At 46.3% G+C, this 26545-nt stretch overlaps 2 protein-coding genes across 3 annotated transcripts in view; both read right to left on the bottom strand.

Annotated features, from left to right (window-relative positions):
• Positions 1 to 2827, bottom strand: part of ITPR2 (inositol 1,4,5-trisphosphate receptor type 2) — a 294636-nt gene extending 291809 nt beyond the window's left edge. The window contains exon 1 of the mRNA XM_073649236.1: positions 2451 to 2827. Within this exon, the coding sequence (XP_073505337.1) occupies positions 2451 to 2542 (92 nt within the window). The 5' untranslated portion in view covers positions 2543 to 2827. The remainder of the gene's footprint in view (positions 1 to 2450) is intronic.
• A 5903-nt stretch (positions 2828 to 8730) lies between these two features.
• Positions 8731 to 26545, bottom strand: part of INTS13 (integrator complex subunit 13) — a 35658-nt gene continuing 17843 nt past the window's right edge. For both annotated transcript variants that reach the window (XM_073650269.1, XM_073650270.1), the window contains 10 exons: positions 16355 to 16439; positions 15814 to 15900; positions 15207 to 15296; positions 14935 to 15113; positions 13866 to 14036; positions 13641 to 13795; positions 9869 to 10099; positions 9645 to 9784; positions 9403 to 9538; positions 8731 to 9048 (listed from right to left, as the gene is read on the bottom strand). In XM_073650269.1, the coding sequence (XP_073506370.1) occupies positions 9009 to 9048; positions 9403 to 9538; positions 9645 to 9784; positions 9869 to 10099; positions 13641 to 13795; positions 13866 to 14036; positions 14935 to 15113; positions 15207 to 15296; positions 15814 to 15900; positions 16355 to 16439 (1314 nt within the window). In that variant the 3' untranslated portion in view covers positions 8731 to 9008. The remainder of the gene's footprint in view (positions 9049 to 9402; positions 9539 to 9644; positions 9785 to 9868; positions 10100 to 13640; positions 13796 to 13865; positions 14037 to 14934; positions 15114 to 15206; positions 15297 to 15813; positions 15901 to 16354; positions 16440 to 26545) is intronic.

Genomic DNA, 26545 nt, shown 5'->3' on the forward strand with positions numbered 1-26545 from the left:
TAGCGCCTACCCCCTGACAGTACAAGGCATAGCGCCTACCCACCGACAGTACAAGGCATAGCGCCTACCCCCTGACAGTACAAGGCATAGCGCCTACCCCCTGACAGTACAAGGCCCAGCACCTACCCCCCGACAGTACAAGGCATAGCGCCTACCCACCGACAGTACAAGGCATAGCGCCTACCCCCCGACAGTACAAGGCCCAGCGCCTACCCCCCGACAGTACAAGGCATAGCGCCTACCCACCGACAGTACAAGGCATAGCGCCTACCCCCTGACAGTACAAGGCATAGCGCCTACCCCCCGACAGTACAAGGCATAGCGCCTACCCACCGACAGTACAAGGCATAGCGCCTACCCCCCGACAGTACAAGGCATAGCGCCTACCCCCTGACAGTACAAGGCCCAGCACCTACCCCCCGACAGTACAAGGCATAGCGCCTACCCCCCGACAGTACAAGGCATAGCGCCTACCCCCTGACAGTACAAGGCATAGCGCCTACCCACCGACAGTACAAGGCATAGCGCCTACCCCCCGACAGTACAAGGCATAGCGCCTACCCCCCGACAGTACAAGGCATAGCGCCTACCCCCTGACAGTACAAGGCCCAGCACCTACCCCCCGACAGTACAAGGCATAGCGCCTACCCCCTGACAGTACAAGGCATAGCGCCTACCCACCGACAGTACAAGGCATAGCGCCTACCCCCTGACAGTACAAGGCATAGCGCCTACCCCCTGACAGTACAAGGCCCAGCACCTACCCCCCTGACAGTACAAGGCATAGCGCCTACCCCCCGACAGTACAAGGCCCAGCGCCTACCCCCTGACAGGATATGGCACAGTATCTACCACAGACAGTACGAGTTACATTGCCCTCAACACAACCTCAAGGATCTTCAATTTGCTTAACATTGCACTCCGGGGGGCTCGCGCTCTACCTCTACCTCGCGCTCTTTGGAATGTTCCCACATAATTCCTCTTAATCCGGCCGATGGTGCACATAGAGGGCCGTATACATCACCGCACTCCGCACGGCAGGTGGAATTTCACATCCTTTGTGTCCTTAAACACCTCTAATCCTGTACTGACAAATGCAAAGAAAAATCGGAGAAAATCTCCAGGAAATGGGCGTCCATGAGTGACAACCACTTAGAGTGTTAATAAAAATGCTGTAAGGTTTGTCATAGGGTCCTCGACGGCAAATTCAAAACTAATCCAGGCTAATATATTACAGGTCGGGGGGATATTACAGAACGGGGGGGATATTACAGGACGGGGGGGATATTACAGGACGGGGGGGAAATTACAGGTATATTACAGGATGGGGGGATATTACAGGGATATTACAGGACGGGGGGCATATTACAGGTATATTACAGGACGGGGGGATATTACAGGTATATTACAGGACGAGGGGGATATTACAGGACGAGGGGGATATTACAGGACGGGGGGATATTACAGGACGGGGGGATATTACAGGTATATTAGAGGACGGGGGGATATTACAGGTATATTACAGGACGGGGGGGTATTACAGGTATATTACAGGACGGGGGGGTATATTACAGGACGGGGGGTATTACAGGTATATTACAGGATGGGTGATATTACAGGTATATTACAGGATGGGGGGGGATATTACAGGACGGGGAGGATATTACAGGTATATTACAGGACGGGGGGGATATTACAGGTATATTACAGGACGGGGGATATTACAGGTATATGAGTGACAACCACTTAGAGTGTTAATAAAAATGCTGTAAGGTTTGTCATAGGGTCCTCGACGGCAAATTCAAAACTAATCCAGGCTAATATATTACAGGACGGGGGGGATATTACAGCACGAGGGGGATATTACAGGACGGGGGGGATATTACAGGTATATTACAGGACGGGGGGGATATTACAGGTATATTACAGGATGGGGGGATATTACAGGACGGGGGGGATATTATAGGTATATTACAGGACGGGGGGATATTACAGGTATATTACAGGATGTGGGATATTACAGGACGGGGGGGATATTATAGGTATATTACAGGACGGGGGGGATATTACAGGTATATTACAGGATGGGGGATATTACAGGACGGGGGGATATTACAGGTATATTACAGGATGGGGGATATTACAGGACGGGGGGATATTACAGGTATATTACAGGATGGGGGATATTACAGGACGGGGGGGATATTATAGGTATATTACAGGACGGGGGGGATATTACAGGACGGGGGGGATATTACAGGTATATTATCAGCTGACTACAGCCCAGGGGACATTACTGGAGCAGAGGCCCTCTTCCTCTTCCTTCTCTGCAGCACTTTGCTCACTTCCTCCTTTCCGGAGCAGTGTGACAGCTCGCAGCACTGGCCCCGGCTGTGGGTACGGGGTTGCCCGGGCCCCTGCTGCCGCCCCGTCTGCACACAGCCTCTTACCCCAGGGTGCTGATGAAGCCATTGACGGTGCCCTCGGCATAGAGAGACACGATGTCCCCGATGTATAAGAAGCTGGACATCTTATCCGGCATCCTGGGAGGTCAGGGCGCCCCCTACAGGCGGGGCATGGCGCTGCAGCCGGCCAAAGAGTTGGTGCAGCAGCCAGGTGTGCGGTCACATGCCCGGGAGCGATCCTGCCCGCACTCTGCCCGGCTCCCGGTGACTCCGCGCTCTCCGGGGTCTTCTGTACAAGTTGTGCCCGGTCCGGGGGGCGATGACCCGAAGCTCCGGCCCCGCTCTGTGCGCGCAGCCCCGGAGGTGTCAGGGGAAGGTCCCGAGTCCAACTCTGCTCTCTGCCACTGGGCGGGGCTGGGGAGGCAGGCGGCCAATAGGAGGAGCAGCTGCAGGAAGAGGGCGGGGCCAGAGCAACAAGCATGAACAGTTCATTCATAAGTGACACATGGAGCAACAGAGGAATAAGGAACAGTACTGCTACACTGCTGCCCCCCGCGTACAGGACCGGTACTGCTACACTGCTGCCCCCCGCGTACAGGAATAGTACTGCCCCTATGTACAAGAATATAACTACTATAATACTGCCCCCTATGTACAGGAATATAACTACTATAATACTGCCCCTATGTACAAGAATATAACTACTATAATACTGCCCCCTATGTACAAGAATATAACTACTATAATACTGCCCCCTATGTACAAGAATATAACTACTATAATACTGCCCCCTATGTACAGGAATATAACTACTATAATACTGCCCCTATGTACAAGAATATAACTACTATAATACTTCCCCTATGTACAAGAATATAACTACTATAATACTGCCCCCTATGTACAAGAATATAACTACTATAATACTGCTCCTATGTATAAGAATATAACTACTATAATACTGCCTCCTATGTACAAGAATATAACTACTATAATACTGCCCCCTATGTACAAGAATATAACTACTATAATACTGCCCCTATGTACAAGAATATAACTACTATAATATTGCTCCTATGTACAGGAATATAACTACTATAATACTGCCCCTATGTACAAGAATATAACTACTATAATACTGCTCCTATGTACAAGAATATAACTACTATAATACTGCCCCCTATGTACAAGAATATAACTACTATAATACTGCCCCTATATACAAGAATATAACTACTATAATACTGCTCCTATGTACAAGAATATAACTACTATAATACTGCTCCTATGTACAAGAATATAACTACTATAATACTGCCCCTATGTACAAGAATATAACTACTATAATACTGCTCCTATGTACAAGAATATAACTACTATAATACTGCCCCCTATGTACAAGAATATAACTACTATAATACTGCCCCCTATGTACAAGAATATAACTACTATAATACTGCCCCTATGTACAAGAATATAACTACTATAATATTGCTCCTATGTACAAGAATATAACTACTATAATACTGCTCCAATGTACAAGAATATAACTACTATAATACTGCCCCCTATGTACAAGAATATAACTACTATAATACTGCCCCTATATACAAGAATATAACTACTATAATACTGCTCCTATGTACAAGAATATAACTACTATAATACTGCTCCTATGTACAAGAATATAACTACTATAATACTGCCCCTATGTACAAGAATATAACTACTATAATACTGCTCCTATGTACAAGAATATAACTACTATAATACTGCCCCCTATGTACAAGAATATAACTACTATAATACTGCCCCCTATGTACAAGAATATAACTACTATAATACTGCCCCCTATGTACAAGAATATAACTACTATAATACTGCCCCCTATGTACAAGAATATAACTACTATAATACTGCTCCTATGTACAAGAATATAACTACAATAATACTGCCCCTATGTACAAGAATATAACTACTATAATACTGCCCCCTATGTACAAGAATATAACTACTATAATACTGCTCCTATGTACAAGAATATAACTACTATAATACTGCCCCCTATGTACAAGAATATAACTACTATAATACTGCCCCTATGTACAAGAATATAACTACTATAATACTGCCCCCTATGTACAAGAATATAACTACTATAATACTGCTCCTATGTACAAGAATATAACTACTATAATACTGCCCCCTATGTACAAGAATATAACTACTATAATACTGCCCCTATGTACAAGAATATAACTACTATAATACTGCCCCCTATGTACAAGAATATAACTACTATAATACTGCCCCCTATGTACAAGAATATAACTACTATAATACTGCCCCCAATGTACAAGAATATAACTACTATAATACTGCCTCTATGTACAAGAATATAACTACTATAATACTGCCCCCTATGTACAAGAATATAACTACTATAATACTGCTCCTATGTACAAGAATATAACTACTATAATACTGCCCCCTATGTACAAGAATATAACTACTATAATACTGCCCCCTATGTACAAGAATATAACTACTATAATACTGCCCCCTATGTACAAGAATATAACTACTATAATACTGCTCCCTATGTTCAAGAATATAACTAGTACTAGATGGTGGCCCGATTCTAATGCATCGGGTATTCTAGAATAGGTATGCGGCCGACCGGGTGCAATCAGCAAAGCGGTGTTTAAATTTGGCGGCAATATCGATGATTGGTCGCGGGCGGCGGTCGCGACCAATCAGCGAACCGTGTTAGTGAGGACTGGAGAGCGTGTTTAAATTTGGCGCCAATCTCGCTGATTAGTCGCGACCGCGACCAATCAGCAAAGAGGTGTTTAAATTTGGCGACAAAATCGCTGATTGGTCACCGGCCGCGACCCATCAGCAGAGCAGGGTTTAAATTCGGCACCAATAATGCTGATGGGTCGCGGCCGGCGACCGCGACCAATCAGAAGAGCGGGGTTTACATTTGGCACAAAAAACGCAGATTGGTCACAACCACTGGCCGCGACCAATCTGCGTTTTTTGTGCCAAATGTAAACCCCGCTCTGCTGATTGATCGCGATCGCTGGCCGAGATCAATCAGCAGTATTGGCGCAAAATTTAAACCTCACTCTGCTGATTGGTCACAACCACTGGCCGCGACCAATCAGCAGAGTGAGGTTTAAATTTTGCGCCAATACTGCTGATTGATCTCGGCCAGCGATCGCGATCAATCAGCAGAGCGTTGTTTAAATTTGGCGCCAATCTCGCTGATTGGACGCGTCCGGCATCCAATCAGCACAGCAGTGTTTAAATGTGGCGGCAAGATCGGTGGTTGGTCGCGGCCGCTATTTAAATGTGGCGCCCAAATCGGTGATTGGTTGCGGGCAGCGGCCGCGACCAATCAGCAGAGCGGTGTTTAACTTTAGCGCCAAGATCACTGATTGGTCGGGTGTGGAGAGCGCGACCAATCAGCGAATCGTATTGGTGAGGAGCGGGGAGCGGAATCGTATTCGTGAGGACCGGGGAGCGCCGATGCCTGTGCGGATACTTCCACTGCGAGAACCCGGGACATGAGCGACTGCTCGCAGCAGAAGTATCCCGACCCGCAGCGCCGCTCCCCGTTCTTCCCTTCACACCCTAGCCGCTGATCTCCCCACAGTATCCGCATGGTGTTACAAAGGTCCGGACATTTGTGTTAAAAATCGCTGATTGGTCGCTGGCGCTGCCCGCGACCAATCACCGATTTGGGCGCCAAATTTAAATATCGGCCGCGACCAATCAGCACAGCGGTGTTTAAATGTGGAGCCAAGATCGGTGATTGGTCGCGGCCGATATTTGAATGTGGTGCCCAAATCGGTGATTGGTCGCGGGCAGCGTCCGCGACCAATCAGCACCGTAGTGTTTAACTTTTGCGGCAAGATCCGTGATTGGTCGTGGGCCAAGACCGCGACCAATCACCGATTTGTGCGGCACTTTTAAATAGAGTCCGCGACCAATTGAATGTCAGCGCCGCTCCCCGGTCCTCCCTTCACGCCCTAGCCGCATGGATGTCAGCGGCGCTGCCTGTGCGGGTACTTCCGCTCCGAGCACCCGGGACATGAGCGACTGCTCGCAGCAGAAGTATCCCGACCCGCAGCGCCGCTCCCCGGTCCTCCCTTCACACCCTAGCCGCTGATGTCCCCACAGCATCCGCATGGTGTTACAAAGGTCCGGACATTTGTGTTAAAAATCGCTGATTGGTCGCAGGCGCTGCCCGCGACCAATCACCGATTTGGGCGCCAAATTTAAATATCGGCCGCTACCAATCACCGATCTTGGCTCCACATTTAAACACCGCTGTGGTGATTGGTCGCGGCCGATATTTAAATTTGGCGCCCAACTCGGTGATTGGTCGCGGGCAGCGTCGGCGACCAATCAGCACAGCGGTGTTTAAGTTTTGCGCTAAGATCAGTGATTGGTCGGGTCCGAAGACCGCGACCAATCATCGAATCGTCTTGGTGAGGACCGGGGAGCGTTGCTGCCTGTGCGGCTACTTCCGCTGCGAGAACCCGGGACATGAGCGGGCGCTCGCAGCAGAAGTATCCCGACCCGCAGCGCCGCTCCCTGGTCATCCCTTCCGCATGGAGGTCAGGGACGCCGGCGGTCCTTCCGCTGCTACCGGCCGGGACATGAGCGCCTCGCGCCGCTCATCTCCCGGCTGCATCTCCGTCCCGCAGATGGGTCCGGCGGTCGGGTTCCTTCTGCTGTTGCCGGCCGGGAGATGAGCGCCTCGCGCCGGTCATCTCCCGGCTGCATCGCCGCTGAGCTCCGTCCCGCAGATGAGCCGCTAACAGCCGCCATCTTTTTTTTAGAAATCCCTCGGCGCTGATTGGCCGCTGCCGGACCAATGAGCGACGCGGGATTTCCTGGACAGAGAGACAGACAGACGGGATGAGACAATTATATATATAGATAATACTGCCCCATATGTACTAGAATATAACTACTATAATACTGCCCTCTATGTACAAGAATATAACTATTATAATACTGCTCCTATGTACAAGAATATAACTATTATAATACTGCCCCTATGTACAAGAATATAACTACTATAATACTGCTGTTATGTGAACCCCCTGCACAATGTGAGCTGTACTCGGTTATTGCAGACCCCGCATCTCCTGTGTCACCCTGGCCTGGATGCCACAAATGTATAATAAAGCTGTGTCTGAGAGCAAGGGGGAGGTCCTCTGGTCAAGGGCCATTAGCATGCAGCATCTCCTGTCTCAGACCAGTAGGGGGAGCAGGCTGCCCCTATAAAAGCTGGAGCTGGGGGCAGGGTTAGAGAGAACTGGACAACCTGTCTCTGGATAGAGAAGTGTCCCAGAGCAGGGACAGACAGTTGTGTTGCAGCCTAAGAGGACGTGTGGCAGTAGGAGAGCCACGAGCCAGGGACAAGAGGCGAAGTGAGCCTGTCCTGGCAGATAAAGAAACTAAATCTACCAGACTTTGGTGTCTGAGGCTGGGAGGATTCCAAGTCCTACAGCAGATAACCAGCCCGCAGGGGACTGTATGTTCCTTGGCCTAAGAAGCCCGGAGGCTCCGCCACAGCAGAAGGGACCAGCAGAGCCGTACCAGGCCGGGAGTAGCAAGGGACCCGAGTTGCAAGCCATACGGGCGAGAGGACACGGTGAGCTCAGGAACGTGGGCTGTTACACTACAAGGAGGGAAATAGCCAGAAGGAGCACAGAGAGCACGGTAGGCCTACACCCTCACCCTGACCAGGGCCAGCTTCCCACTTGCTCTCAGACATCCAGGCCCCCTCCTAGCCGGGCCTGTTTCTGGGTCGTTTTACCTGTTCTAATAAAGACCCTGAACTGTTTAAGAGGCCTCAGTTTCCTGGCTAACGCGGTTGGAATCATCCCCTCCATCATCCATCATCCACTGCCCTGGGGCCCTACTCTTCCCGTGGGGAGTTGTACTATTCGGAGCTGCACATTTACATCTGCCCCAGAGGTCTGCACTGCAGCGGCGGTTAGCACTGACCGCAATCCACGGGTGGCGTAGTCAGACATTACTTAAAACTTATAAAGGACTGCCACTGGCCTGACCACCCTGAGCCACGGACCGGGTTGCCACTACTACCCCCATCGTCTCCCTATTGCCCGGCTCTGAGTGCCCCACGGCCCAGGGGGCGAGTCAGCTGCACTGTCTGATATTAGTCATTATTCTAATAACAGTGGTAATAGATTGGGGGGAGGGATTTTCTACAGTAAATGTGATGGAATTATTGTAATAGAAAATATTTACATTTATAAAAGCAAAAAAAAAAAAAATCCAGTAATTAAAAAAATTGAGCTTTATTATTTAATTATTTTAAAAAGCGGATTTCAACCCAAATTTCATTTCTTGAGGACTGTTGTTTTTTGTGTTTTTTTTTTTCCTCCCCTAAATATTAAAATAATGGGGCATTTTCCCATGATCCTCTTTATATTTAAAATTCGTAGAAAATCCTATAAAGAGGTGAACAGGGTATAAAAAAAATAATAATAATAATCAGTCCATAGGATCGGTAAAAGATTCTCGACCGTCCGGCGAGGATTACGGGGGGGTCTCTCGTCACTGTCTCCCCGTCTTCCCGTTCTCAATGGCGTCGGATCTATGAGAAAGAATCAAAATCAGCAGATTAATACTCGGCTCCTATTTGTCCCCATCTCCCCCTTATAGCGGGAACATTAGCATACTGCTCTACAATCCCGTTATTTCCCCCGATCAATCAGTCGACGGGGGCGGGTTTGGGCCTTTTTTCCATTAAAGGGGCGTTTCGCAGATTTTTCTGCTTGCTGATGGTTTCCAGGTAGGAACAGAACCTTCTGTATTATCATTTTTTTTTTCTTTTTCCCAAAAAGGTGTTTATTAATTAAAGGTGGAGTCTGCAGCATAACGCGCATGGCACCTCCCACTCATTTGCATATGCAGATTTTTTTCCTTTGCTCCGCCCACCCAAACTCACCCGTTCTCTTCCTTGAGGTGCTGGTATAACTCCGCCTTATTATTCACGGAGTTCACGCGTCCGACAAACTCCTGATGCTTCCGGGAATTTGCGGTATTTATCCTATTGCTCCATAGAGACAGGAGAGACATGGGGCCTGCAGGGGAGGGGAAAATTACCAGGAAGAGTTGTCAGAGGGACCAATCACATAATATGGGAGGGAAGCTCCCCCGTTGTGTGACTCCCTCATGAAGCTGACTGACCTTTAGACTTTTCTATTGGCGTCGCCTCCTCCACCGCGATGTGCTGCTTCTTACTGGGGGGCTCCGGAGAATCGGGGGAGTCCTTGATCACCTCTGTCTCCATCTGCTCCTCTTTTTCTCTATCTACAGACGTTTTCATCCTTAAACCAATAAGAACCAGTAAGTAAGAATCACCGCCCATCGCTAACCTCTATTGCTCTCTGGTATCAACTACCAGCCCTTACCGCTCGGACTCGGCCCACTTCTTCTCGTGCTCGTACTCTTTCGCCCCTTTGTCCGTCTTCTCCTCTTTGTCCTCCCGCTTTCTGCCGCGTTTCTTGCGCTCTTCCTCCTCGGGGGGCTTACTCCTGCACGCCTGCAGACACTCCATCACCCGCTGGTGCTTGTCTGAGCTGTTAATGTGCGCCCGGACCAGCGTCTCCAGCTCGTTCCACATGATCCGGTACTGCTCATCCCTGGTCAGAGGGAAGAGCAACAACCCTCATCATCCGCCCACTGACCCACAAACACTCCTGTATCAGCACATTGGTGGGTGTCAGAGGCCTCTCTGAGCCCCATTTTTCAAGGCTGTAAAATTTTTCTTCTCCTTTCGCTGACGTTGGTTTTTTTTGCACGACGAGCTGCAGTTTTTATTGACACCATATTCAACGTTTTGATCACTTTATTTAATATTTTTTTTAGAGGAGGCATCTGGACCGTTTTTTTTTTCTTAATTTTTGTGTATTATACCTTTAATATAAATAAAAAATTTTTACATTTCTTTAGGTGGGAATATTACAGACGTTGTGTAATTATATATATATATATATACATATACACACACATACATATATATATATATATATATACACGGTGTTCCAAATTATTATGCAAATAATATTTTCTCAGCTTTTCCCAAATTACCTATATGAATTGCAGTCATTGTAATTTTCCAGTCAAATAACTATTAGAGTACAATTGAAAGGTTTTTGTACAAACTGCCTATGATAACAGGATATTTTTTAAAAAATAAAAAACTCAAACTGCACTCAAAATGCATGTTCCAAATTATTATGCACAGCAGAGTTTTCAACCTTTTCATTTTAATAAAGAACAAAAAAAATGGTCATTTTTGAAATTCTAAGCATTAGCAGGTTCTTACACACTGAAATCAAACAGTTTTCAACTCAAAACTTTATTCTAGGTGATGTTACATTTGCACATAGGACCGCTTGTCCGAAAGGAGCTTCTGAACTCTCTCGTCCATTGAATTTGTCAGGTTTTGGAGGGTTTCTGCTGCAATTGTTTTGCATGAGGACAGAATACCCTCCCAGAGCTGTTGCTTAGATGTGAACTGCCTCCCACCATCATAGACACTCCTTTTGATGATGCTCCAGAGGTTCTCAATGGGGTTGAGGTCAGGGGAGCATGGGGGCCACACCATAAGTTTGTCCCCTTTTATGCCCATAGCAGCCAGAGATGCAGATGTGTTATGTGCAGCATGAGACGGGGCATTATCATGCATGAAAATGATCTTGCTGCGGAATGCACGGCTCTTCTTCTTGAACCATGGAAGGAAGTGCTGTTTGAGAACCTCAACATACATTATGGAGTTCATCTTTACCCCTTCAGGGATCCTAAAAGGGCCGACAATCTCTCTCCCCATGATTCCAGCCCAAAACATTACTCCACCTCCTCCTTGTTGGTGCCGTAGCTGTGTTTGCGTGGGGTGTCCATCAACCAGCCATCCTCCACTCCATCCATCTGGACCATCGAGATCATTTCATGCATGATAATGCCCCGTCTCATGCTGCACATAACACATCTGCATCTCTGGCTGCTATGGGCATAAAAGGGGACAAACTTATGGTGTGGCCCCCATGCTCCCCTGACCTCAACCCCATTGAGAACCTCTGGAGCATCATCAAAAGGAGTGTCTATGATGGTGGGAGGCAGTTCACATCTAAGCAACAGCTCTGGGAGGGTATTCTGTCCTCATGCAAAACAATTGCAGCAGAAACCCTCCAAAACCTGACAAATTCAATGGACGAGAGAGTTCAGAAGCTCCTTTCGGACAAGCGGTCCTATGTGCAAATGTAACATCACCTAGAATAAAGTTTTGAGTTGAAAACTGTTTGATTTCAGTGTGTAATAACCTGCTAATGCTTAGAATTTCAAAAATGACCATTTTTTTGTTCTTTATTAAAATGAAAAGGTTGAAAACTCTGCTGTGCATAATAATTTGGAACATGCATTTTGAGTGCAGTTTGAGTTTTTTATTTTTTTAAAAATATCCTGTTATCATAGGCAGTTTATACAAAAACCTTTCAATTGTACTCTAATAGTTATTTGACTGGAAAATTACAATGACTGCAATTCATATAGGTAATTTGGGAAAATCTGAGAAAATATTATTTGCATAATAATTTGGAACACCGTGTATATAAATAAAGGCATGCTGTTGTGCAAATGCAATAGATGGAAATTATTGGCCATTATGAAGACACCCTCAATAAAGGAGTGGTTCTGCCGGTGGGGACCACAGACCACATCTCAGTACCAATGCTTTCTGGCTGATGTTTTGGTCACTTTTGAATGTTGGTTGTGCTTTCACACTCGTGGTAGCATGAGACGGACTCTACAACCCACAGAAGTTGCTCAGGTAGTGCAGCTCATCCAGGATGGCACATCAATGCGAGTTGTGGCAAGAACGTTTGCTGTGTCTGTCAGTGTAGTGTCCAGAGGCTGGAGGCACTACCAGGAGACAGGCCAGTACACCAGGAGATGTGGAGGGGGCCGTAGGAGGGCAACAACCCAGCAGCAGGACCGCTACCTCCGCCTTTGTGCAAGGAGGAACAGGAGGAGTACGGCCAGAGCCCTGCAAAATGACCTCCAGCAGGCCACAAATGTGCATGTGTCTGCACAAACGGTTAGAAACCGACTCCATGAGGGTGGTATGAGGGCCCGATGTCCACAGATGGGGGTTGTGCTCACAGCCCAACACCCTGCAGGACGCTTGGCATTTGCCACAGAACACCAGGATTGGCAAAGTCGCCACTGGCGCCCTGTGCTCTTCACAGATGAAAGCAGGTTCACACTGAGCACATAATTTATCAAATTAAACTTTTGTAACATTTTTATATTAAACTGTAAAAATTATAAAATGTTATTAAACTTTTCATTTATTTTTTTTTACATTTTTTTTGTCATTCTTATTTTAGCAAGTATGATTTTTAGTAATATCTTTAAATAAAAATTTTATAAACTGTTTTTTTTATTCAACCTTTGACCTTTTTTAAATATACTTTTATAATTTCTTTTAGTAATTTCATGATTTTCAGTCCATTTTTTTTTATTAAACTTTATTATTTTTTAACTAATTTTATAAACTATTTTATTAAACTTTCATAATTGAAGATTTTAAATTAAACTTTTGTAATATTTATCATTTTTTTTATCTTAAATGTTATAAATTGTAACTGTTTTATTATTAAACTTTTAGACTGTATATACTTTTGGATTTTTTTTATTTTATTAATTTTATCACTTACACTTTAATAATTTTTTTAAATTCAATTTTACCATTTTTATTTTTTTTGGTCATGCCAGCCCATCGGCGGCCCGCAATCATGTGACGGGGGCGCCAATGATTCGCTTTTGGCGCGATCATGTTAAATGCCGCTGTCACTGATTGACAGCGGCATTTGACATGTTAACAGCCGCGATTCCACCCGTGGCTGTTAGGGGCCCATAATCACATCAGCTGTCATGTGCCTGAAAAGGTGCAGGCTGAATGACAGAACCTGCACTAAAAGAGGGGGAGGCGACCTATGACGTATATATACGTCATAGGTCATAAACGGGTTAACACAGCTACGACCCCATCATGGCCGGCGGCCTCACCTCTACTACGGTACCAGAGAGGTGCAGAGAAGCAGCACCAATGACGTCTGTTGTCACTACCCCCTCCAAACCTGCTCTGACACACTGTAACGGAGGAGTCAGCGGTGAGGATACCTCTTCGGCCCCTTCCCTCTGGTGCCGGCTGTAGATATCGGCAGCGGGTCGTTCTTCCTCTCCATGTCCACCAGATTGTAGATGGTTTTCTGGCAGTTGAGGACGTCTTCCTCGGCGAGAGCCTCCTTCACGATGACGCTGGCTAGGGGCACCACCTGCGGGAGTGAGAGGGTCATCACCATCGTGCTCCATCCCATCCTCCTCTCCGGACGGCCCCGCACTTACCGCCTGCATGTTGAAGATGGTGGTCTGTGAGATGATCATGGGCCAGTAGCGGGTATATCTCTCCAGCTGGCACTTCGCCCTCTCCGCGGGAATCTCTACGGTGCCGTCCAGCTTATAGCGGGTGTCTAGGAACGGCATCAGCCGGTTCTCCCTCATGAACTCCCCGAAGTCCTAAAAATTCAGGAAAAAAACGCATCAGTTTAACCCTTATAACCAAATCCCCACCTCTTGCCCCCCGGACTCTAAAAGTCCATAAAGTCAACACCCCGGCAGAGAGTGGAAAGAACTCCGAGCCGGGCCATATAACCCCCTAAGATGCACAATCAATGTTGACTGTAGCATCTAAACGGTTGAACAGAGAGAAAGTGCTGGATACTGAAGTGGTGGCAATGCCAAAAAAAAGAAAAAGAATATATTAAAATCAAGCTCCTTTTCCTTATAACACAAAGAAAAATAATAAAAATAAATAATACGAATGATAAAAGAAAATTACCATAAAAACACTAATAGTAATAAATCATAAAAAAAGACTAAAAAAACTAATAAATAAATATAAATAAAAACAAAAATAAAGTAAAAATACTAATGAATCATAAAAAAAGAATACAAATTAATACTACTAAAATAAATAAAAAGAATACTAATAACAATACTACTAAAAATAAATAAAATACTAATACAAACAATTATAGAATACTAATAATAATACTAATTAAAATAAAAAGAATAAAAAAATACTAATAAATAAAAACAAAGAATAATAATAATACTAATAAAGCTAAAAAAAAAAAAAAATACTAATAAATAATACAGCAAAAAAACTAATAATACTAATAAAAATAAAAAGAATATAAAATACTAATAAATACAAATACTACTAAAAATAATAAAAAAATAAACATAAGAATAGTAATGAGAAAAATAATAAGAAGTTGTGGCTCTTAAAAGGTTAAATTCGATGATGGGGATAAAAAAAAATAATTACAGTTTGGAAGGGGTTAAAATCTTTTTTTTACTATTTTACAGGCAAAACCTCCATTGAGACAGCCGGTAATATGCTCCTACATACGGTAATCCTGTAGTCGGTGACCCTGCCCCCGCAGCCCTCGCTTATTGATGGGGGGTCCTCCAGTGTAGAGCGGGAGCTGCTCAGGACGTGCAGGAAGATCTCCCCTCCGTGACTGCTCAGCATGTGACTGATCACCTTGGATCCGGATTTCCGCGGTTGTTCCAAAAGCACCGACCGACCTGTGAGCAAAAGAATGATAAGAATGGAGATCCGGCTCCTCGTGGGCGGGAGCTGCCGCGCTCTTGTACAACACCGATACTCCCAGCTCTCACCGTTTAGTAGGAAGTTAGTGAGGCAGGATGACGGTCGGCTGTTCACATCCACGGGGGAGATCCGGAAAGCGCCGATGCAGTAATGCAGTTCTATGGGAGGGGGAGAAATATCATTTTCATTGGTTACTTAAGCAGTCAAAGCTCTACCCCTCGCTGAACTGCCAAAATCTCCCTGCTGAACCGCCAAAATCTCCCTGCAGAACCACTAAAATCTTCCTGCAGAACCACTAAAATCTCCCTGCAGAACCACTAAAATCTCCCTGCAGAACCACTAAAATCTCTCTGCAGAACCACTAAAATCTCTCTGCAGAACCACTAAAATCTCTCTGCTGAACCACTAAAATCTCCCTGCTGAACCACTAAAATCTCCCCGCTGAACCACTAAAATCTCCCCGCTGAACCACTAAAATCTCCCCGCTGAACCACTAAAATCTCCCTGCTGAACCACTAAAATCTCCCTGCTGAACTACTAAAATCTCTCTGCTGAACCACTAAAATCTCCCTGCTGAACGGCTAAGATGAACTGTGCACAATTGACAAGTAATTATATACATTTTGTAACAATCATCTACTTATGAGACCACAGACCTTCCCCCTCTCTACTCACCTACGCTGTTCGTCCTCGGCGTGCACCATTTTAAAGTGACCGTTTCTTTAAGAGTGGGTTCTCGGCTGTTACTAACATGTCCGTCTCCTAAGAGTCAAAAAAAAAAATTGTGCATCTCAGACATTTTATATTCCTGGTTTGCGGCACTTATTTTTTTTTTTTGCCTTTAAAATTCCTGCCCAACTATGTTTAGCAGCACAGAGTATTTCAGGAAAGAAATGACGATGAGGTGAGGATGGGGCTGTCTGTGGAGGAAATGGAGACAAGTTGGAGAGCAGAGACAGATAGTGGAAGGAGCAGAGTCCTCACAGCAGCACAGAGTGTTTCAGTAGCCATCGATGTAGAGACAAATGACAGTAAAGAGAGCACTGTGGAACTCTGTCACAATGTGAGGAGGTGAAGTAATGGTGGGAGGTCAGAGAGAGAGAGAGTCTAAAGGAGCAGAGTTCATAGCAGCACAGAGTATTTCAGGATAAAATGGAGGAGTGGGATAAACCAGTGGGAAGGTTGGAAGGCTGCCGGCCATTCATGGAGAACATACCACTTTTTATAAATTCTACGTGCGCCTCCTTGTGGTGAAGAAGCTCCACGTCGTAGTTGGCTGAAGTGTTGGCGTGCTGTTCTTCCTTCATACATAAAACACAGAAAACAGAAGAGCAATGAAACCAGGAGGGAAACGGGGGAGGCGCTGCGGGGGGCACAAACGGGGGGCACCACTGCGAAAGGATGCTATGCACAATACCACTGCTAACAGTCACTGCTCCGGGCATCATGGGCAATTCTGGCTAAAATACAAAGAGCAAGTGTCTAGAAAACAGAAAAAGTACAGTGACGGCACCAGCAGAATAGTGAGTACAGCTCTGGAGTATAATACAAGATGTAACTCAGGATCAGTAATGTAATGTATGTACACAGTGACTGCACCAGCAGAATAGTGAGTGCAGCTCTGGAGTATAATACAAGATGTAACTCAGGATCAGTAATGTAATGTATGCACACAGTGACTGCACCAGCAGAATAGTGAGTGCAGCTCTGGAGTATAATACAGGATGTAACTCAGGATCAGTAATGTAATGTATGTACACAGTGACTGCACCAGCAGAATAGTGAGTGCAGCTCTGGAGTATAATACAGGATGTAACTCAGGATCAGTAATGTAATGTATGTACACAGTGACTGCACCAGCAGAATAGTGAGCGCAGCTCTGGAGTATAATACAGGATGTAACTCAGGATCAGTAATGTAATGTATGTACACAGTGACTCCACCAGTAGATTAGTGAGTGCAGCTCTGGAGGATAATACAGAAGGTACCTCAGGATCAGTAATGTAATGTATGTACACAGTGACTGCACCAGCAGAATAGTGAGTGCAGCTCTGGAGTATAATACAGGATGTAACTCAGGATCAGTAATGTAATGTATGTACACAGTGACTCCACCAGCAGATTAGTGAGTGCAGCTCTGGAGGATAATACAGGAGGTACCTCAGGATCAGTAATGTAATGTATGTACACAGTGACTGCACCAGCAGAATAGTGAGTGCAGCTCTGGAGTATAATACAGGATGTAACTCAGGATCAGTAATGTAATGTATGTACACAGTGACTGCACCAGCAGAATAGTGAGCGCAGCTCTGGAGGATAATGCAGGATGTAACTCAGGATCAGTAATGTAATGTATGTACACAGTGACTGCACCAGCAGAATAGTGAGTGCAGCTCTGGAGGATAATACAGGAGGTACCTCAGGATCAGTAATGTAATGTATGTACACAGTGACTGCAGCTCTGGAGTATAATACAGGATCAAATCACCCCCCTTTTGCTGCATTAAAAATAAAATAACAAAAAAAAAATGTACACATTTTGTCATTTTGTATAGCTGCGTTGAGAAAATGTCCGATCTATCAAAATATAAAGTAAATTATTCCGGTCAGTTTTAGCATTTAGTGAATATGGTAAAAAATTCACTTTTTTTTGCAATTTCACCGCATTGGAATCCCCCTCCCCCCCGTTTTCCAGTGCATTATATGGTAAAATCAATGGTGTAATTCAAAAGTACAACTCGTCCCGCAAAATACAAGACCTCACACGGCCATGGGGATGGAAAAATAACAAAAAAAAGTTATGGCTCTTGGAAGAAAGAGGAAAAAACGAAAACACAAAAAAGGAAAATCCCCCAGGGGTTAAAGTAGAGCATTAAAAATCTTCCCGCTAAACATTCTCCTCTTCAATGGAGAAGTGTGATCCTCAGTCCAGCACACGCTGTGGAGGTCCCTGGTCATTCACAGAAAGGAGTACGATCAACGCTGTCCTTTGGCTCAGGAGATCCCTCCCTGCTGCCGTTCGAGGAGTATCTGGACCACTCGTTAGTGTCCAGCCAGGTCATGGCCTCCTCTGGAGCATCACACATCTGTACATTTACCAGTCCTGCCGGATTCATCATGGAGTACGGTGCTGGTTTTGCGCGTGGTCTCCTTTTCTGTACTTCTGCTGAGAAGTCTGGGTGTATAGACACATTAGGACTGTTGATGGTCCCTTGATTTTTGCAGAATCGTGTCCCAGCTTTATGATAATAGGATATGGCTGAGCACCCGGTGGTCCTGGAAGAGTAGGCACATTCTATAGCAGACAAGGAGGTAGAGTGTCCATGTCGAATTTTTCAAGCAGCCAGGCTTCAAAATATACAAGTGTGCCACGACCCTCCGCCTCCTCCGCTGCCCCGACCCTCCGCCTCCTCCGCTGCCTCGACCCTCCGCCTCCTCCGCTGCCTCGACCCTCCGCCTCCTCCGCTGCCCCGACCCTCCGCCTTCTCCGCTGCCCCGAACCTCCGCCTCCTCCGCTGCCCCGAACCTCCGCTGCCCCGACCCTCTGCCTTCTCAGCTGCCCCGACCCTCCGCCTCCTCGACCCTCCGCCTCCTCCGCTGCCCCGACCCTCCGCCTCCTCCGCTGCCCCGACCCTCCGCCTCCTCCGCTGCCCCGACCCTCCGCCTCCTCCGCTGCCCCGACCCTCCGCCTCCTCCGCTGCCCCGACCCTCCGCCTCCTCCGCTGCCTCGACCCTCCGCCTCCTCGACCCTCCGCCTTCCACGGTACTCCTATTATGCATAAGTTATTTCTTCTTAGCCTGTTTTCTAGATCGTCCGCTTTGTTAAGAAGGATACTGATATTTTGCTTAATGATTTGAAGATCTTTCTGCATGCAGAGTACTTGGTCCTCCACAGCCCCGGCTCCCCTCCCCGAGGCCCGCCGGCTCCCCTCCCCGAGGCCCGCCGGCTCTCCTCCCCGAGGCCCGCCGGCTCCCCTCCCCGAGGCCCGCCGACTCCCCTCCCCGAGGCCCGCCGGCTCCCCTCCCCGAGGCCCGCCGGCTCCCCTCCCCGAGGCCCGCCGGCTCTCCTCCCCGAGGCCCGCCGGCTCCCCTCCCCGAGGCCCGCCGGCTCTCCTCCCCGAGGCCCGCCGGCTCCCCTCCCCGAGGCCCGCCGGCTCCCTACTTTCGCATACAAAGCCTACTGCAGCTGTTATCTTTCTTATGTTTTCCAACTTGCCTGCTCAGGATGTCCAGGACAGAGCTGCAGCCATTAATGGCTGACTATATATCTCTGAGGGTTGGTTCTCTCTCCTCTGCGACTACAATGTTTTGGCCCATTGTTGTTTGTTCTCTCAATTGCCGCTGAGTGACGGGCACCATTAAGCCGTGTGATGTCCTCTCGATACTTTCCCCCGCCGGCCTTCCCTCCGATTCCTCGCAGGATGAATGTAGCTTTTAGCGTGCAAAGGAATCCTCCATCACCCTCGCAAATCGCTCTAGTTTAGCAGCAGAAGTCTGTTGCCCGTTCTCTGGCCGGCGGCCTCACTATCGCGACCTCTCTCCTGCTGACTCTTGATGTTGGTGATCTCTAACAACAACTGCCATCTTCCCCTCATGCTTCAAACATGCCTCAATCACACCCATCCTCAAAAAGCCCTCCCTTGACCCATCCTCTGTGTCTAGCTATCGCCCCATATCACTTCTCCCCTATGCCTCAAAACTACTGGAACAACACGTTCATCTTGAGCTGTCCTCCCACCTCTCCTCCAGCTATCTCTTTGACCACTTACAATCTGGCTTCCGACCGCATCACTTGACTGAAACTGCACTGACTAAAGTCCCCAACGACCTACTAGCCGCCAAATCTAAGCGACACTACTCCGTCCTCCTCCTCCTAGACCTGTCATCTGCCTTCGACACAGTGGACCATTCCCTCTTACTACAGACTCTCTCATCTGTTGGCATCACAGACTTTGCCCTATCCTGGATCTCCTCATACCTAACAGAACGGACATTCAGTGTCTCCCACTCACACACCACCTCCTCATCTCGCCCCCTATCTGTCGGTGTCCCCCAAGGTTCAGTTCTAGGACCCCTGCTCTTCTCCATCTACACCTTAGGCCTGGGACAGCTCATAGTCTCATGGCTTTCATTATCACCTCTATGCTGATGACACACAGATCTACCTCTCTGGACCCGATATCACCTCCGTATTAACCAAAATCCCACAATGTCTGTCCGCTATTTCATCCTTCTTCTCTGCCAGATTTCTAAAACTTAACATGGACAAAACAGAATTCATCATCTTTCCACCCTCTCATTCACCGTCCCCCAACTGACCTATCTATCAAAGTCAATGGTTGACCACTCTCCCCAGTCCCTCAAGCTCGCTGCCTTGGGGTAACCCTGGACTCGGAACTCTCCTTCAAACCACATATCCAAGCCCTTTCCATTTCCTGCCGACTCCAACTCAAAAATATCTCCCGGATCCGCACATTCCTCAACCACGAATCTACAAAAACACTAGTGCACGCCCTCATCATCTCCCGCCTCGACTACTGCAACCTCCTGCTCTGTGACCTCCCTACCAACAATCTTGCACCCCTCCAATCTATCCCAAACTCTGCTGACCGACTAATCCACCTGTCCCCCTGCTATTCCCCGGCCTCTCCTCTCTGTCAATCCCTTCACTGGCTCCCCATTGCCCAGAGACTCCAGTTCAAAACCCTAAACACGACATACAAAGCCATCCACAACCTGTCTCCTCCATACATCTGTGACCTAGTCTCCCGTTACCTACCTGCACGCAACCTCCGATCCTCACAAGATCTCCTGCTCTACTCCCCTCTTATCTCCTCCTCCCATAATCACATACAAGATTTCTCCCGTGCATCCCCCCTACTCTGGAACTCTCTACCCCAACATATCAGACTCTCGCCTACCGTGGAAACCTTCAAAAGGCACCTGAAGACCCACCTCTTCTGACAAGCCTACAACCTGCAGTAACCATCACTCCACCATACCGCTGCACGACCAGCTCTACCCTCACCTACTGTATCCTCACCCATCCCTCGTAGACTGTGAGCCCTCGCGGGCAGGGTCCTCGCTCCACCATACCGCTCCACGAAAAGCTCTACCCTCACCTACTGTATCCTCACCCATCCCTTGTAGACTGTGAGCCCTCGCGGGCAGGGTCCTCGCTCCACCATACCGCTGCACGACCAGCTCTACCCTCACCTACTGTATCCTCACCCATCCCTTGTAGACTGTGAGCCCTCGCGGGCAGGGTCCTCGCTCCTCCTGTACCAGTTTCCCGTTGCGTTTTTGTTCAAGATTATTGTAATTGTTTTTGTTATTCATACCCCCTGTCATATGTAAAGCGCCATGGAATAAATGGCGCAATAATAATAAATAATAATAATAAAAATCTCCAGCTCCGAATTTCACCAGCAACTGCTCCCTCGTATCCAGGCAGCTTCCCACAGACCAGGAACCAATTAGGGGGTAAGAGCTGGAAAGGATGAAGGTAAAATACAAAATTACTGAGCGGGAGAGCAGCTCCGTGCATCTGCTCTACATGGCAGTCAGGACACGTCCCCAATAAAGTATGTACACAGTGACTGCACCAGCAGAATAGTGAGTGCAGCTCTGGGGTGTAATATAGGAGGTAACTCAGGATCAGTAATGTAATGTATGTACACAGTGACTGCACCAGCAGAATAGTGAGTGCAGCTCTGGAGTATAATACAGGATGTAACTCAGGATCAGTAATGTAATGTATGTACACAGTGACTGCACCAGCAGAATAGTGAGTGCAGCTCTGGGGTGTAATACAGGATGTAACTCAGGATCTGTAATGTAATGTATGTACACAGTGACTGCACCAGCAGAATAGTGAGTGCAGCTCTGGAGTACAATACAGGAGGTAACTCAGGATCAGTAATGTAATGTATGTACACAGTGACTGCACCAGCAGAATAGTGAGTGCAGCTCTGGGGTGTAATACAGGATGTAACTCAGGATCAGTAATGTAATGTATGTACACAGTGACTGCACCAGCAGAATAGGGAGTGCAGCTCTGGGGTGTAATACAGGATGTAACTCAGGATCAGTAATGTAATGTATGTACACAGTGACTGCATCAGCAGAATAGTGAGTGCAGCTCTGGAGTATAATACAGGATGTAACTCAGGATCAGTAATGTAATGTATGTACACAGTGACTGCACCAGCAGAATAGTGAGTGCAGCTCTGGGGTGTAATACAGGATGTAACTCAGGATCAGTAATATAATGTATGTACACAGTGACTGCACCAGCAGAATAGTGAGTGCAGCTCTGGGGTATAATACAGGATGTAACTCAGGATCAGTAATGTAATGTATGTACACAGTGACTGCACCAGCAGAATAGTGAGTGCAGCTCTGGAGTATAATACAGGATGTAACTCAGGATCAGTAATGTAATGTATGTACACAGTGACTGCACCAGCAGAATAGTGAGTGCAGCTCTGGAGTATAATACAGGATGTAACTCAGGATCAGTAATGTAATGTATGTACACAGTGACTGCACCAGCAGAATAGTGAGTGCAGCTCTGGAGTATAATACAGGAGGTAACTCAGGATCAGTAATGTAATGTATGTATACAGTGACTGCAACAGCAAAATAGTGAGTACAGCTCTGGAGTATAATACAGGAGGTAACTCAGGATCAGTAATGTAATGTATGTACACAGTGACTGCACCAGCAGAATAGTGAGTGCAGCTCTGGAGTATAATACAGGATGTAACTCAGGATCAGTAATGTAATGTATGTACACAGTGACTGCACCAGCAGAATAGTGAGTGCAGCTCTGGAGTAGAATACAGGAGGTAACTCAGGATCAGTAATGTAATGTATGTACACAGTGACTGCACCAGCAGAATAGTGAGTGCAGCTCTGGAGTATAATACAGGATGTAACTCAGGATCAGTAATGTAATGTATGTACACAGTGACTGCACCAGCAGAATAGTGAGTGCAGCTCTGGAGTATAATACAGGAGGTAACTCAGGATCAGTAATGTAATGTATGTACACAGTGACTGCACCAGCAGAATAGTGAGTGCAGCTCTGGAGTATAATACAGGATGTAACTCAGGATCAGTAATGTAATGTATGTACATAGTGACTGCACCAGCAGAATAGTGAGTGCAGCTCTGGAGTATAATACAGGAGGTAACTCAGGATCAGTACAGGATCAGTAATGTAATGTATGTACACAGTGACTGCACCAGCAGAATAGTGAGTGCAGCTCTGGGGTATAATACAGGATGTAACTCAGGATCAGTAATGTAATGTATGTACACAGTGACTGCACCAGCAGAATAGTGAGTGCAGCTCTGGGGTATAATACAGGATGTAACTCAGGATCAGTAATGTAATGTATATACACAGTGACTGCACCAGCAGAATAGTGAGTGCAGCTCTGGAGTATAATACAGGATGTAACTCAGGATCAGTAATGTAATGTATGTACATAGTGACTACACCAGCAGAATAGTGAGTGCAGCTCTGGAGTATAATACAGGAGGTAACTCAGGATCAGTACAGAATCAGTAATGTAATGTATGTACACAGTGACTGCACCAGCAGAATAGTGAGTGCAGCTCTGGAGTATAATACAGGAGGTAACTCAGGATCAGTAATGTAATGTATGTACATAGTGACTGCACCAGCAGAATAGTGAGTGCAGCTCTGGAGTATAATACAGGAGGTAACTCAGGATCAGTAATGTAATGTATGTACATAGTGACTGCACCAGCAGAATAGTGAGTGCTGCTCTGGAGTATAATACAGGATGTAACTCAGGATCAGTAATGTAATGTATGTACACAGTGACTGCACCAGCAGAATAGTGAGTGCAGCTCTGGGGTATAATACAGGATGTAACTCAGGATCAGTAATGTAATGTATGTACATAGTGACTGCACCAGCAGAATAGTGAGTGCAGCTCTGGAGTATAATACAGGATGTAAATCAGCATCAGTACAGTATCCGTAATGTAATATATGTACACAGTGACTGCACCAGCAGAATAGTGAGTGCAGCTCTGGAGTATAATACAGGATGTAACTCAGGATCAGTAATGTAATGTATGTACACAGTGACTGCACCAGCCGAATAGTGAGTGCAGCTCTGGAGTATAATACAGGATGTAACTCAGGATCAGTAATGTAATGTATGTACACAATGACTGCACCAGCAGAATAGTGAGTGCAGCTCTGGAGTATAATACAGGATGTAACTCAGGATCAGTAATGTAATGTATGTCCACAGTGACTGCACCAGCAGAATAGTGAGTGCAGCTCTGGAGTATAATACAGGATGTAACTCAGGATCAGTAATGTAATGTATGTACACAGTGACTGCACCAGCAGAATAGTGAGTGCAGCTCTGGAGTATAATACAGGAGGTAACTCAGGATCAGTAATGTAATGTATGTACACAGTGACTGCACCAGCAGAATAGTGAGTGCAGCTCTGGAGTATAATACAGGATGTAACTCAGGATCAGTAATGTAATCTATGTACACAGTGACTGCACCAGCAGAATAGTGAGCGCAGCTCTGGAGTATAATACAGGATGTAACTCAGGATCAGTAATGTAATGTATGTACACAGTGACTGCACCAGCAGAATAGTGAGCGCAGCTCTGGAGTATAATACAGGATGTAACTCAGGATCAGTAATGTAATGCATGTACACAGTGACTGCACCAGCAGAATAGTGAGCGCAGCTCTGGAGTATAATACAGGATGTAACTCAGGATCAGTAATGTAATCTATGTACACAGTGACTGCACCAGCAGAATAGTGAGCGCAGCTCTGGAGTATAATACAGGATGTAACTCAGGATCAGTAATGTAATGCATGTACACAGTGACTGCACCAGCAGAATAGTGAGCACAGCTCTGGAGTATAATACAGGATGTAACTCAGGATCAGTAATGTAATCTATGTACACAGTGACTGCACCAGCAGAATAGTGAGCGCAGCTCTGGAGTATAATACAGGATGTAACTCAGGATCAGTAATGTAATGCATGTACACAGTGACTGCACCAGCAAAATAGTGAGTGCAGCTCTGATGCAACTCAGGATCAGTAATGTAATGTGTGTACACAGTGACTGCACCAGCAGAATAGTGAGTGCAGCTCTGGAGTATAATACAGGATGTAACTCAGGATCAGTAATGTAATGTATGTACACAGTGACTGCACCAGCAGAATAGTGAGTGCAGCTCTGGAGTATAATACAGGATGTAACTCAGGATCAGTAATGTAATGTGTGTACACAGTGACTGCACCAGCAGAATAGTGAGTGTAGCTCTGGAGTATAATACAGGATGTAACTCAGGATCAGTAATGTAATGTATGTACACAGTGACTCCACCAGCACAATAATGAGTGCAGCTCTGGAGTATAATACAGGAGGTAACTCAGGATCAGTAATGTAATGTATGTACACAGTGACTGCACCAGCAAAATAGTGAGTGCAGCTCTGGAGTATAATACAGGATGTAATTCAGGATCAGTAATGTAATGCATGTACACAGTGACTGCACCAGCAAAATAGTGAGTGCAGCTCTGGAGTATAATACAGGATGTAATTCAGGATCAGTAATGTAATGCATGTACACAGTGACTGCACCAGCAAAATAGTGAGTGCAGCTCTGATGCAACTCAGGATCAGTAATGTAATGTGTGTACACAGTGACTGCACCAGCAAAATAGTGAGTGCAGCTCTGGAGTATAATACAGGATGTAACTCAGGATCAGTAATGTAATGTATGTACACAGTGACTGCACCAGCAAAATAGTGAGTGCAGCTCTGGAGTATAATACAGGATGTAACTCAGGATCAGTAATGTAATGTATGTACACAGTGACTGCACCAGCAGAATAGGGAGTGCAGCTCTGGAGTATAATACAGGATGTAACTCAGCATCAGTACAGTATCCGTAATGTAATGTATGTACACAGTGACTGCACCAGCAGAATAGTGAGTGCAGCTCTGGAGTATAATACAGGATGTAACTCAGGATCAGTAATGTAATGTGTGTACACAGTGACTGCACCAGCAGAATAGTGAGTGTAGCTCTGGAGTATAATACAGGATGTAACTCAGGATCAGTAATGTAATGTATGTACACAGTGACTGCACCAGCAGAATAGTGAGTGCAGCTCTGGAGTATAATACAGGATGTAACTCAGGATCAGTAATGTAATGTATGTACACAGTGACTGCACCAGCAGAATAGCGAGTGTAGCTCTGGAGTATAATACAGGATGTAACTCAGGATCAGTAATGCAATGTATGTCCACAGTGACTGCACAAGCAGAATAGTGAGTGCAGCTCTGGAGTATAATACAGGATGTAACTCAGGATCAG

Source organism: Phyllobates terribilis, unplaced genomic scaffold, assembly GCF_046119375.1.
Source record: "Phyllobates terribilis strain yellow unplaced genomic scaffold, ASM4611937v1 Scaffold_10__3_contigs__length_209671492, whole genome shotgun sequence".
Lineage (NCBI taxonomy): Eukaryota > Metazoa > Chordata > Amphibia > Anura > Dendrobatidae > Phyllobates > Phyllobates terribilis.